At 49.1% G+C, this 14,005-nt stretch overlaps 1 protein-coding gene across 1 annotated transcript; it reads right to left on the bottom strand.

Annotated features, from left to right (window-relative positions):
- Nucleotides 1-3,343: 3,343 nt before the first annotated feature.
- RBP4 (retinol binding protein 4) lies at nt 3,344-12,822 on the bottom strand. Its single transcript, XM_058697208.1, has 6 exons — nt 12,714-12,822; nt 12,417-12,545; nt 12,179-12,315; nt 11,933-12,039; nt 5,620-5,832; nt 3,344-3,639 (listed from the first exon to the last, which is right to left on the bottom strand). The coding sequence occupies exons 2-6, from the start codon at nt 12,525-12,527 to the stop codon at nt 3,602-3,604; spliced, it is 606 nt and encodes a 201-aa protein (XP_058553191.1). The 5' UTR covers nt 12,528-12,545; nt 12,714-12,822; the 3' UTR covers nt 3,344-3,601.
- Nucleotides 12,823-14,005: the final 1,183 nt, after the last annotated feature.

The raw sequence follows: 14,005 nt of genomic DNA on the forward strand, positions 1-14,005 counted from the left end.
TCACATCTCTTACATATAAAGCCACACCATGCTGGTTTCTGGAGTGAGTCTTGAAAGTGATCTAATACTCAGGTTTCTCCCTGAAGGTTCACTGCCACTGTAGGTCCCCACCCTGGACTTGTGAGGCCTCAAGACTATTCAATAATGTCAACAAAACTTGAGGAATTTCCAAAGAAATTCAAAAAAATTAAAGTGACTTTAGTTTTTCACTTATAAGAAATGCCATGTACCTCTTTAGGGGAAGCCATGTTATGGAATCAGAGAAGAGATAGAATGACTCAAAACATTGAGAGTGAGAGCGTAAGTGATTCCCTCCATGGATCCAACTGTCAGGTGCCTCTTAAGCCCATGATATGGCCAGTGTTCTTGGTGCTGGGAACACAGCGGTGAACCAGACAGCCATGGCTCATGCCCTTATGGGGCTTACTTACCTTCTATTTTGGGGGAGAAGCACTAAACAGAAATCAGTAAATAATATAGCATTATAGAGTGGATTCACATCATGAAGAAAATAGGACAGTGATGGGGCACCTGGGTGGCTCAGTTGGTTAAGCGTCCAACATCAGCTCAGGTCATGATCTTATGGTTCATGAGTTTGAGTCCTGCGTCAGGATCTGTTTTGACAGCTCAGAGCCTGAACCTGCTTCACATTCTGTGTCTCCCTCTCTCTCTGCCCCTTCCCTGCTCATGCTCATGCTCATGCTCTGTCTCTCTCTCTCTCAAAAATAAATAAACATGAAAAAAATTTTTAAATAGGACACTGATGGCAATTTGGATGAGATGGGGGGAGGGGCCTATTTTTAAATAGGACACTGATGGCAATTTGGATGGGATGGGAGGTGGCAGACCTTTCTGGGGTTGATATTTGGGCCAAAAAATAAACCACCAGAAAGAGCCAACCATCAGAATCCAGGGGAATAGGGCTTTGCAGACATTGTCAACACTGGTCCTGGTGCAAAGGGGCTGGTATACTTGTGGAACAGAAAGAAGACTGGTGTAGGCAAAGCAAACTATTGACTGATCCTCTTCTGTGTTACACACTGTTGTTGATGCCAGGACAGAGGGGTGCCCTGCTGGAGCCCATTGATTGAAACCAGAGAAGGGACAAGGCTGAACTATGTTGGGCCTGGGAGGCCACATAGGGAGTTTATTCTGTGTTCAATGGGCAACCACTGGAGGTTTGCAGTTGGAGACTGATATGACCTAATATCTATTTTTAAATATTACTCTGGCTGATGTGCAAAGGATGGACTTTGAAGAGCAAGAATAAAAATTTGACAAATTAGGTGGCTGCTGAGGTAGAAAAAAAATGGGAAGTCAGAGTGGGTGGCCTTAGTAGGGGGTTGTGAGATAAGATCTTGGGACTACTTTGGGAAGGCAGAGTAAGCCCGATTTACTGACAGACAGGATGTAGAACATGAGGGAAAGAGAGGATTCGAAGGTGACTCTTGGATGAACAATGATTGGATGATCCAGCAGGCCAGAAAAATGGGGAAAGACTAGGAGAAGAATGGGGGATGAGAGAGCCAGGAGTTTCATTTGGGGATAAATTTGAGATCCCAATGAGATCCAATGGAAAGTAGGCAGTTGGAGGCAGGGATGGGAAACTTGGGCCCAAAGATACAACATTAGGAGTCATCACATTGTGTTTACAGGTCTCCATTTTTATGAATTATCTCTGCGACAAAGAGGCGGTGGAGGGGGGGAGGGGAGAAACAAGAGCCAAAGAGATCCCAGGGATATGCCATCACTTGCAGTCTGGGCAATGGCAGGACCGCACAAGAGCTCGGGTACTGGCACACAGTAGGTGTTCAACAAATCTTTGTTGCAGAGTAAATCAGTGCCACTGGTTGCCATTGCTTACAAAGTTTATTGAGTAGCTTGCTTCTGAAGGAAGATTTATGGTGATCACAAGCTTGAGAACAAGAGGACAGGGATCTTTTGTTCATCTTTGGTTGACAGATTTGGTAAATTAAAGCTGTCTTTTGATGTGATGTGTGGCTACGTTATGGGTGTCTGGAATCATCAGACTGAAGATGAAGAGCCCAGTTCTGACACCTGTTGTTCCGTGTGAACGACAGGCAGGGACTACCCCTACGGGGTTACCTGTCATCTGCCTCTTTGATGGGAGAACACACAGTGAAGTGGTGGACCCGGAAGCCCCTTTTGGCTCTGTGATATGCCAGCCCCCAAGCAGAGATTTCTACACATATGTGCCCTTCCCCACCTCCAGACCCAGTTCATGAACATCAGTCTGGCATCATCTCCAGGGCTTGCACAACTCCTGAGTGGTCTAACTGAACCCTCACTGCACCCTGTCAAGCAGATACTATTTCCCCATATTTCACAAGAGAAGAGTGAGGCTCAGAAAAATCACATAACCAGCTCCAAATCCCACAGCTAATACATATCTAAGCTGGATTTTTACTTAAAACCAAGACTCTGGTACCAAAGCCTTGATGCCTTTTCCAAATAAGAAACTGAAGTTCCTGGGAGCTCCTGGGAAATGAAGGCAAATGGCTCTCAATGAGGTTAGGCATTGTGTTCACAAGTGCTACTAACCGTGTGGGACACTGGTGTTCCATTCCAGCCCCACTACTTCTATCCCAGCTAGCCCCTTTCCGGCACTCCAGTAGGGGGCGCCATGATCTTCCCACAGATCTCGTTTCCAGGGCCCCCTCTCCTAACTCCCCCAGGGAAGCTCACAGCAACCTGTCCCTCAATATTTTGGCCATGCCTGAAGTAAGAACTGAATTAAGCAGCACCTGGGTGACTCAGTCGGTTAAGCATCTGACTTCGCTTCAGGTCACGATCTCGCAGTTTGTGGGTGTGAGCCCTGCATCAGGCTCTGTGCTGACAGCTCTGAGCCTGGAGCCTGCTTTGGATTCTGTGTCTCCTCCTCTCTCTGCCCCTTCCCTGCTCGTGCTCTTTCTCTCTCTCAATAATAAACAAACATTAAAAAAATAAAATAAAAAGAAGTAAATTAAGTGCTAGAAATAATGAAGGGTTGGTGGTGAGCCCCCCATCCTACCTACCTCATGAACCTTGGGTACATTGAGGCCTTGGGCTCGCTGGCCTGGCCTACCAACACTCACCTCTTTTGGCCTCAGTGCCTTGGCCAGGCTAGTAGTTAAGGCCTTTCTCACTTAATGGGGAAACCCGTTTTTTCAGGAAGTCAAGAGAAGCCACAGTCATTAATAATGGAGATTGGGCACTAGAACAGGCCAAAAGTCATGAAGAGCTGGGAGACAAGAGCCCCTCCTGGTATATTAAAGCACACCGTACCCAACCATCTGCAGGACTTCTCACTTTGACACAGACACAACACAAATAAAAACCCAGATCACAGCAAACCGGTGACTATATTTTAATAAATCAAAGTCTGGAATCCTAAGCCTCAAACGATTCTTTAGGACACTCCAGGAAGGCAGACATTCATTCGAGTGCAGATTCACTTATCACCTCATATATTTTTATGTGTACTAAGGTTCCATGTTGGCTGAGGGGAGGGGAGCAGAGCAGGGAAACTAAACTCCTAAGGTAAGACAGAGTTGAAGGCTGAGTGAGTTAATGGGAACTTTTCCAATGAAACTCCACGTTGCTACAAAATGTTTTGTTCTGATCTGCCATCACAGTAACCTGAAATACAGAAAACAAAGTCAATGACAGAAAGTTGGACCCAATGTTAAAGGTACATGAGGTATATCAGGATGGCCTTAGGGCTCAGCTTTATTCAAATGTTTCTTGTAGGGTTACAGCTAGATGTGGCAGTAATTCATCTGTAATTCATCGGCATCCTTAAGGCTTTCTGAAATCCTTTTAATTTCTCCGGGGGCAAGAGAGAGGGGACAGCATAGGAGCTGCTGTTTTAAAGTTTTCCTTTTACGTGCCTTAAATTGCCTCACTGAATCTTTTCTTTAAAAAAAATTTTTAGTGGTTTTTTTTTTTTTGTTTTTTTTTGTTTTTTTTGAGAGAGAGAGAGACAGAGTGCAAGTTAGGGAGGGGCAGAGAGAGAGAGGGAGACACAGAATCTGAAGAAGCTCCAGCCTCCCAGCTGTCAGCACAGGGCTCAACATGGGGCTCAAACTCAACAACCATGAGATCATGACCTAACTGACTGAGCCACCCAGGTGCCCCGCCTCACTGCATTTCAAAGGATTGGGAGCATATCCTCCTATCTCAGGAAGTGGAGGCCAAATCAGCCTGGCCTCAGTCACTCTGTGGGTGGTTCTATAGAATGTCCACCATGTCTTCTGTCATGTGTCAGCAGGCGGTTCTACAAGGAGGGTCGGGGTCACAGAACAACCATGGTTTGCATACAACTCAATTACCTGTGGGAGGTTTGGGGCAACCTGTGTAATCTTTCATAGCCTGAGTTTTCTCATCTGTAGAATGTGGATCATGAGAGTATCTACTTCATGAGGTGTCTCTGAGGATTAAGTGACATAATTCAGGGAAAGGGCTTGGTGTGCGGCCTGGCTGTGGTGAGATCCTTTGCGGACCCTCCATTTAGGCTGCCCCCAGGGTAGAGCATCAAAATCTTATTTTTTAATGTGTTTGGTTTAGGTTCATATCTGTTTGGTGTGGCATGGGCCAGCTAGTTAGATGACTGATGGAGGAGTTCAGTTCTGTTCTCTTTTTCTACATGCTAACATTACCCTATTTGGATTTTGAAACTCAGTTTTCCGTGGGAGTGAGTGTCATTTCAAAATAGACTGCACACTTTCCTCCAAAATGTTACTGGTTTTTAAAGCAAGATCAGACAGGGGTAGTGCTCGCTTAGGCAGCACATATGCTAAAAAAAAAAAAAGATCAGATAAGAGTAACATCTATAAAAAGATTCAACGATTGTTCTGGGGAATCTCAAAAAACATAAGTGAGGAAAACCAGCTGGTCAATTTCATGGCACTCTAGTTCCATATGAGAAAAAGAGCATTTGTTGAAATGGTTCTGTTTCAAACTTGCTATGGTGAGGTCTCTCTTTAACTTATAAAAAAATTGTTTTTATTTATTTTTGAGAGAGAGAGAGAGAGAGGCAGAGTGTGAGTGGGGAAGGGGCAGAGAAAGAGGGAGACACAGAATCCGAAGCAGGCTCCAGGCTCTGAGCTGTCAGCACGGACCCCGACGCAGGGCTCAAACTCAAGAGCCTTGAGATCACAACCTAAGCTGAAGTCGGATGCTTAGCCAACGGAGCAATCCAGGCACCCCTCTCTTTAACTTTGGCAGCAATGGCCATTATTTGCTGCCCGGCTCTTCACTGGGGCTACTGACTCCCTAAACAATGTTAATTTTGTCCAAATGGTTTTTTGGGCAGTGTAACCACACAGACTGGGCCTGGGGTAGCAGATATAAAGGAAGAGCCTGTCCTCTGCAGTTTGATTTAATTAAAAGTGCCAGGGTTTTGGAAAAGGGCTTTTGCCCATCCCTCCTGAAACAGCCCCATGATAAGGCCAGTGAAAGATCTGGTCAAGAAGGACCAAACTGGGCCCAACAGGGCTCCTGAGACTCCCTGTTTTCTCTCTCTGGCAGAAGCACCGTATTTCACTGGCCTGTGGCCCAAACTCACTGCCCAGTGACCCCTCAGGAGAGTGTGCGGTGCCCTGACCCTCACCCACTCACCGTTGTGAATGATCAGCCTGTACTGCCTGGCCAGGCACAGCTCATCCTGTCTCTGCCGCACGATTTTCTGCACGTCCGGGGGAAGGCCGTTGGGGTCGCGGGCAAACACGAAGGAGTAGCTGTCAGCGCAGGTGCCGTCAAGGTTCAGGAGACGGCAGGAGTACTGCACCGCGTAGGTGTCATAGTCGGTGTCAATGATCCAGTGGTCATCATCTGCAAGCCAGAAAGCCACACTGCCAGTGCCGCTCCCTCAGCCAACGCAGGTGCCAGGGAAACTGACGAGCAGGCTCAAGAAACTGGTGACTTCCTGAAACTGGTTTTATTTCATTAGGAAACAGGAGACTACAGAGAATTCTGATGGCTTTTACAAAGCTGGGAAAATGAGAAAGCCTTTGTTCTCCTTTGCAGAAAAGAACCCTGGAGTTGAGGGCGTGGGGGGCCACGTTCACTTCAACGATTATCTCCCATCCTGACAATAAATGTGATTGTATCTATCCAAAGAACCACAGAGAATGTGGGCCCATCGAAAACCACAAAATAGACCTTTCTACTGTTGTCTTCTCCATCCATTTTCTAACAATGTCTGTGCCTTTATGGCTGATGTCTTCTCACTGCCCTGCTGCCCCCCGATCCACTGGAGGATGCCATTCTGATGATCCCCTTCACGGCTTTTCTGCTTCACCCTAATTCTGGCTTAGAAACCTGACATGCTTCTTCATGATGGCAAAAGAGAGTAGTTTTTGTGTTGAGGACACAAGGTGCCCACCCTCTGACATCACATATTCATTCTTAGAAGCTTGTATTTTTCAGATCTCCCCTGACAGAGGCAGAGCTGAGCCCTTGAAGAATTTAGATTTTGTTTAGCCCTAAGGCTGGGAGGTAATAAGCCATGAAGAAGTGTACACAAAGTGGTATAAATGTCAACAAAGGCAGGATGAGAAATAACATTAATAAGAATGTATGTTTGAGAGATTTGGACTGGGGAAACAACAATGAATGCTCAGGTTTACCTGAATACCTTATATTTGGTAAAAAGTGCCACATCTCCAGGGTGCCTGGGTGTCTCAGTTGGTTAAGCATCCAACTCTTGATTTCAGTTCAGATCATGATCTCACAGTTCATGGGATCAAGCCCTGTGCTGGGCTCCATGCTGACAGCTCAGAGCCTGATTGGGATTCTCTCTTTCCCTCTCTCTGCCTCTCCTGTGTGCACGGGCATGCTCTCTCTCTCAAGATACATAAATAAACTTTAAAAAAGGAACAAAACTTTAAAAAAGGAACAAAATTTTAAAAATAAAACTTTTTTAAAAAGTGCCACATCTCTACTAATTTAACATTCTCATTAACATGTAGCCATGGCTAGGACTTTCTGAGCAATTAATTATGCATTGGTCACTGTGTAAACAATTATTCCTCCCGTCTACCCAAAAGTCCACACTGTTATTCCTATTTTACAGATGAGGAAACTGAGGTACAGAGAAACTAAATAACTTACCCAAGATCACAAAGAGCAGGACAGAGGTGGAGCCCACAGGCCTAACATCTACACCACATTAATTCCAGGCAGTACGTAACTTGGGGAAAGAGGGGACAAGAAACAAGAAATGAAAAGCCTCTGTGTCTCCATCTCCTTCCTGCCCAAGCTGTGAAGCAGGTGATGGTCCCTGTTCTATGTTGGTTCCATACGAGAGGAATGCAGAGGAACCCGGGTCCCCTGGCCTCAGAAAGCATAGGGGGACCTCTACTACCCACCTAAGCCACCTTAGGGTGTGCTTCTCAGCTCGGAGAACCCTGAGAGCGCCAGCTGAGGAGGGCTTCAGTGTGAATCCAGACCCGCAGGACAGCTGAGCCCACAGTTCAGCTCACTCCAGGCTCTCCAGGAGGAAGAGTGAGCCACTGCTGTACCTCCAGGCTTTCCCACGGGACAGGGTCCGAGGCCACAGCTGAGGGTGCCCAGACACAGGAGCTGGGCCAGGAACAGAAGCCATGGGGCCGCCTGCTGGGCCTCACCCTGACCAGGGCCTTCCCTCACTGGCTCCCCAGCCTCTGGGCAAAGTCTTCTTCCTCTGCAAATGAAGTCATTTCTTCCCTGGTGATGGGGCTCAGTGTGTCTGTCAGAGGCGCCCCAGCAGCCAACCCCTCAGACACGAATGTGCTCTCCTTTGAAATGCTACCCCAATTCGAGATCGAGGCAGCTGTCAGCTCAGCAAATCTGCAGCTTAATTTTGTTTTTCCAAGATTGTTGCCAGAATGTGAATTCTGACTTAAGAACTAAATAGTTTTCAATGCTTGGTTTTAAGAAAATTGACTACTGTTCTTGACTTTTTTTTTAAAAAAAGGCCTAAGTTGGTTTGGTTTATCTCCAGGTTCTTTTTGGCTAAATAGTTCAAAGAAGAAGAATTTAAATCCTAACAATCCTTGCCAGATTCTCCCTCCTAAGGCAAGAGATGAACTGCCTGAGCACCACTTGAAAGAATAAACTTGGGGGCGCCTGGGTGGCGCAGTCGGTTAAGCGTCCGACTTCAGCCAGGTCACAATCTCGCGGTCCGTGAGTTCGAGCCCCGCGTCAGGCTCTGGGCTGATGGCTCGGAGCCTGGAGCCTGCTTCCGATTCTGTGTCTCCCTCTCTCTCTGCCCCTCCCCCGTTCATGCTCTGTCTCTCTCTGTCCCAAAAATAAATAAAAAACGTTGAAAAAAAAAATTAAAAAAAAAAAAAAAAAAGAATAAACTTGGTCCTCCAGCCTCCTCCCTCCCAGCAGCTGGGGGTGGGTCACCCTGTAGAGCCAGAATCCCCCAGACATTTCTGGATAGTAGCTGTCTGCATGCAACAGAGCTGGGGAGGGAGAGTGATCAAGGCAGCGGCCATATGGCCAGGAGCCCCCGCAGCTGCCTCTATACTGTACCCACATGGACGGGTTTAGAGGTTTTAACTAAATGCCAGTCCAAAAAACAAAGAAAACACTCAGTAGACGGAGCTGTCTCGGTGACCTGGTTCCCTTGCAGATCTGTTGCTCAGTACAGTGGGCCAGGATCAGGTCCCTTCAGCATCCTACACCTGTGTCCTCCCATCATCAAAAGTGAACAAACAGGTGAAAAGCTCCCTCCAGTTCTCGGTCTAATAGTCCAGTAGAGCCGGATGGTGGGTGTGATGCTATTTCTAATTGTCCCCCCCCACCCCCCACCAAAGTCCAGCAGGCCCTGACAAAGTGAATGGAGTCTGAGACCTTGAAACCTGAGTAAGCAAAGATAATCTTTGGATTGAATTATCTAGAGCAGTTTCTCAAGCTTCACTGTGCAGAAGGAGCATACCTAAGGACCATACCAAAACTGCCAACTCTGGGGCCCGACCCCAAGAGTTTCTGATTCAGAAAGTCTGGGTTTGAGCTCACAAGTCTGCACTTTTAACAAGCACCCTGCTGATCCAGACGTAGGTGGTCTGGGGACCCAGGTTTCAAGAACTGATGTACATAACATTGTTATGTAGCCTGCACAGGCTCCTTTACCAGCAGAGTGATAGACTTTATCTGGAAGACAGACAAAGGAGAGTCTTTGTCCAGGTCTTTCAGGAATGGTCCGAAACAATAATGACCAAAGCTGATATTTTCTGAGCACTCATTATGCATCAGGTTAAGCATTTTTCATGCATTACCTTAATTTGTCCTTCCAACAATCTTATGAAATAGGAACTATTCATTATTCACATTTCTGTTAAGGAAATCAAAGTTCAGAGAGGCCAGTCAATGGTAAAGCCTACATTCCACCGAGATCGGTTGATGATGGCATTCCTTAACCCCTGAGACGTCCTGTTTGCTGCTGGCAGAGCTGGGGCAGAAGGAGGCCAGGATAGAGCACGCCCAAGGCTGGGGCAGCAAGCCGTGTTGGAGTCTGCTGACACTGACACTTAATATTCAACTTGAGAGATTTACTGCATTTATTTTTAAAATAACATGACAACAAATTTAGCGAGCCTTTGTTCCTGAGCTATTTTCTCTGCATAAGTGTACCTCGTTTTAAACACATCTGTTTGGTGAAATGCAGCATGTGAAGAGGGGGAGAGACTAAGAACGCAGGTCACTCTCTGAGGCTTCAGACCCTCCTGACCAAGTCGGGGTTTAATGCCAGACCAAGATCAAGGAAGAAAGAAATTGGCACAAGGAGAGATGGTAGAGTTTGTAAAAGCCCCCCACCTCCCCAGGCCCCAAAGCATGTAAGATACAGGAAGGTAGAAACAACAAATCATACGGTCTGTGGGACACTTAGAAAACACGGGGGCAGCTCATGCCCTGGGCAAAGAGGTATCACTAAGTGCCACTAAGTAGCCACGTGGCCCTGGGCTAGTCACTTCTCTAAAAGATACCTCAGTTTCTTCACTTGTAAAATGAGAGGCTTGAACTGATGGTCTCTGTGGGACCTCCCATCCCGTGCCCAGAAGATGAAATGTAACTCATGCCTGGGGAGAAAACGAAGCACTAATAATCTACACTTGCGGAGAACACACATCTCAGGCATTTTTCTAACTTTCTGCAGGTCAACTCACTGCATCCACAGAAGACAACTCCATGAGGCAAGGGCTATGATCACCTCCTTTTGTAGAGGAGGAAACTGAGGGACTGACAGGATAAGGAACACACCTGAGTTCCCACAGGTAGTGGGTCGAGTTAGGATTTGAACTCAGGCAGTCTAACTTTTAAACCCGGCAGGATCGGGGTGCCTGGGTGGCTCAGTCGGTTAAGCGTCTGACTTCGGCTCAGGTCATGATCTCACGGTCAGTTCGAGCCCCACGTCGGACTCTGGGCTGATGGCTCAGAGCCTGGAGCCTGCTTCCCTCCCTCTTCTGTGTCTCCCTCTCTCTCTGCCCCTCCCCTGTTCATGCTCTGTCTCTCTGTCTCAAAAATAAATACACGTTAAAAAAAAAAAAAAAATTTAAACCCTGCATGCTTGACCACTATCCAGCACTGCTTCTTTCCTGAAAGGGAATCTCACAAGGAACTGAATTCTGAGCCTTCCATATTGTAGTCATCTCACTGAATATCTATAGCTATCGCTTTAAAGATTTTAAGTTTTTTTTGTTTTTGTTTTTTTTGCCTCCAGATGAAATCCTAGGTAGAATCTCAACCTACCAGAGGTAAAACCAAGACTAATCTGGTTTGGTAGCAAAGGAGGGGGTAGGACACAAGAAGCAAACCCCACCTCCTCATCGGGTTCTCTCCCACTCTTCCCAAATGCACTACCAGCAGAATACTAGTTCTTTCCAGAGTGGATCTCAAAATGCAACAGAGCATTATGTGTCTACGTTTACTAAAAATTAGTAATCTTGTACCCCCAGTATTGATTTTTGTAATTCATTACCAGAAACGCATATCTTTCACACTAAATGAATCACTCTAGAAAGTTTTGCTGCATTATTTAAAATACTTTTTTGCTACTTACCTGGGAGTTGGAATCCCTGGCTTTTGACACTGGCTCCCACAAACTTGTATGACCGTGGGCAAATCAATACTTTCTCTTGGTCTCAGTTTATTCATCTGTATATTGAACCCCCTTTGTAGGGGTAACTCCCTAAGATCCCATGATATGTCCCCCTTGGCCTGCATTATTTCCTGGGTACCAAATGGATTCCAGATTTGAAACTTAAGAGAAATGGAAAGAAAGTCAAAAAGGCAGGTAAATGTTGTGTTCTTATGATCAGCCTAGATTTTAGGATGTTTTTCTGAGTCTTCAACACCCTGTCTGTCTCCCATCTGAGTTTTGGTGCTTGGGAGAAAGCAGAGAGATCAGTGCCACCCAGAACACTGTGCCTGGCTCAGAATCTCAGCATCTGCAGGCAGGGCACCCCGGAGTCAGCCAACCCTATGCACAGTGCTCCCCACATCCTTGGATAAAGGTCTCCCAGCCTCTGCTGGGGCCCCAAGTAATCAAGCTGTCTCAGGGATTCAGCCCAATGAAATGGAGGAAATACAAAACCAGGGTGAATGGTGAGGTGGGATGGGTCTTGGGGAGGTGGGAAGTCTGAGCATGGAGAAGGCTACACACCTTGGCACAGTGGCTGGATAGGAAAATGGCAGAAGGAGGTCACCTAACAAGCCCAAAGTCCTTTTGAGCTTGGGCCAGGTTTTCTGAGCTGGAGGTAGGGAAAGTGGGCAGGGAGAGGGCCTGGTCAGTCCCAATCTCACCTCCCCAACCTCAGGCCCTGTTCAGGGTTCCTGCCACTTACAGACCATTCTTTCCAAGGGTGCCGCTGAAGAAGAAACTCGGCAATCTGGCCAGGTATGACCCCCCATCCCCTGAGATGGTCCTACAGAACTGACTACTCACTTCCTTTCTGGAGAAAGGACGCTACGCCCCAATACTTCATCTTGAACTTAGCAGAGTCCTCAGTGTCTGTGAAGGTGCCCACCATGTCTGCGCACACGTCCCAATTACTGTAAAAGCCAAAGAGATCCTGAGCCAGGCCGACAAAGGGCTTCCTCCCACCATCCCACCCGGAGGCTGCACCCCACCCCCCTCCCCAGTCAGGGTTGGGTGCTCAGCCGGAGATGGGGGGCTGAGGGAGGCTCTGACTTCAAAAGACGGACTCGGCCCTTGGCCGTGGCGCTCATCTGGCCATTCTCATCCACAGAGAACTCGGCGACGATGTTGTCCTGCAGAAAGAGGCCCTCGGGGTCCTTCTTGGCCATGGCGTACCAGGTCCCGGAGAACTGCGAAAGAGGCGAGTGCGGGGTTTGGAGGCTCGGCGTGCAGGGCCGGCCTCCGGGAAGGGAGAACGCGGGGCACCGGGGACCGCCGGGCAGATACCTACCCGAGCCTTGTCGAAGTTCTCCTTCACTCGGAAGCTGCTCACCCGGCAGTCGCGTTCCGCCCGGGCGCTGCCCAGCGCGGCCAGAAGCACCAGCGCCCACACCCACGCCATCGTGCCCAGAAGTCCGTCCTGCGGGTACCGCGCGCCGTGAGCGCCCGCCCGCGACCCCCGGGCCCTGCCCGCCCGCCCCGCCCGCCCCGCCCGCGACCCCCGGCCCTGTCCGCCCCCCAGCCCGCGACCCCCGGCCGGCTCGCGGCCCCCGGCCCGGGCCCCGGCCCCCGCCCCGCCGCCGCTCACCGCCCGGAGCTGCGCGCAAGCCTGGTGGCGGCGTGGTGCGCGTGGAGCCAGAGAGACGAGCGCGCCGCAGGGGCCGCCCGGGCGCTTTATAGCCCCGGCGGGAGGGGGGTCGCGCTTTCGTAACGGCCGGGGGTGAAAGACCGAGGGGAGGCGCCGGGCCGGCCGGCCAGCACTTGCATAACGCGACCTGACTCACCGCCGCCCGGGGCAGGGAGGGTCCCTTTGGGCGGGAGCCTCACCTCCGGGGCCGCCGCGGGCGGTGGAGCTGCCGCGCGGGGTGGCCTCGGCCGAGCCGCGGATACAAGCCCTGGCCTGGTCACCCGGCACTCGTGCCAGCGACCGCCAGCTGCGGCCTGGGGTGGCCTCGGGGCCCGGTGGCTCTGGCTGCAGGCGCAGGTCGGCCTGGCGGGAAGACCGTGGCCTCTCCCAGGGGGAGGGGGGACCCCGGGATGCTGGCCGGTGCCTCAGCGCCCGCGCCCCGGGCCCGTGCCAGATTGGCCTCTCTAACCTCCGACGGCCAGTTGTGCAGGGGGTTGGGGATATATCGGCCAAGGAGTTTTTCATTTTATAAAGGACGTATTTTACTCTCTTTCGGGAGAGTTGTGGTACTTTCTGGGTCAATATTTGTTCTTTAGTTTCAACATCTTTAGAAGCATTAAAATCCTCCCTGTTAAATATTCTCCAGAAACGAACCCTGGTCAGAGCAGGAAATACTTGAGCAACCTCGGTGGTCGCCTACTTACTCTGTGGCACTTCGCTCAAACCGCTTTGAAACACGTCTACCAATTGTTTATGATGCAATTTTATTTCAAAGCCATAGTGGAATTTTGTTTTGTCTTCAAAATACCTGAGGTGAGTTCGCTGAAGAGTGGACAGGAGCTGGGAGGCGAACAAAATTCTATGGTCAATTGAGGCAAAATGCTGTGACTCGTTATGCTATCTTGCCTACCTGATGGTACCATTTACTGACCATGTTTTTGTCGTATCTTTCAAAGTTAGCGTTCCTCGCATGGGTCAAAGAAGTCAGAGGATGCAGCATTTGATTGAATGAGAGTTAGTGGTGCGTCGAAGAAGCAGGTGCCTTCCTATAACTCTCTGGACGTCCACCTGCCTGGTTCTCTGCTTCCACTTGCCACCTTGCCCTCCATCCCTGCCTCCTCCCCCAACTTGACTCTTTAGGGTGTCTCTGGAGTGCCAATGATGATGCATTTAACTCCTTACTGCCCCAGAGGGAGGAAAGCCCTGTTTTGGCCAACCGGCTACTTAGGAGATGTTCTGGTTAGGCCAGTTTT

Source organism: Neofelis nebulosa, chromosome 13 (genome assembly GCF_028018385.1).
Source record: "Neofelis nebulosa isolate mNeoNeb1 chromosome 13, mNeoNeb1.pri, whole genome shotgun sequence".
Classification (NCBI taxonomy): domain Eukaryota; kingdom Metazoa; phylum Chordata; class Mammalia; order Carnivora; family Felidae; genus Neofelis; species Neofelis nebulosa.

What these genes read in the sequence shown, in the direction of transcription:
- RBP4 (XM_058697208.1), bottom strand. Translation starts at nt 12,527, where the DNA reads ATGGCGTGGGTGTGGGCGCTGGTGCTTCTGGCCGCGCTGGGCAGCGCC. An exon ending in AGAACTTCGACAAGGCTCGG is followed by an intron (nt 12,316 to 12,416) that starts GTAGGTATCTGC and finishes CCTCTTTCGCAG; the next exon opens with TTCTCCGGGACCTGGTACGC. An exon ending in GGCCGAGTCCGTCTTTTGAA is followed by an intron (nt 12,040 to 12,178) that starts GTCAGAGCCTCC and finishes TGGCTTTTACAG; the next exon opens with TAATTGGGACGTGTGCGCAG.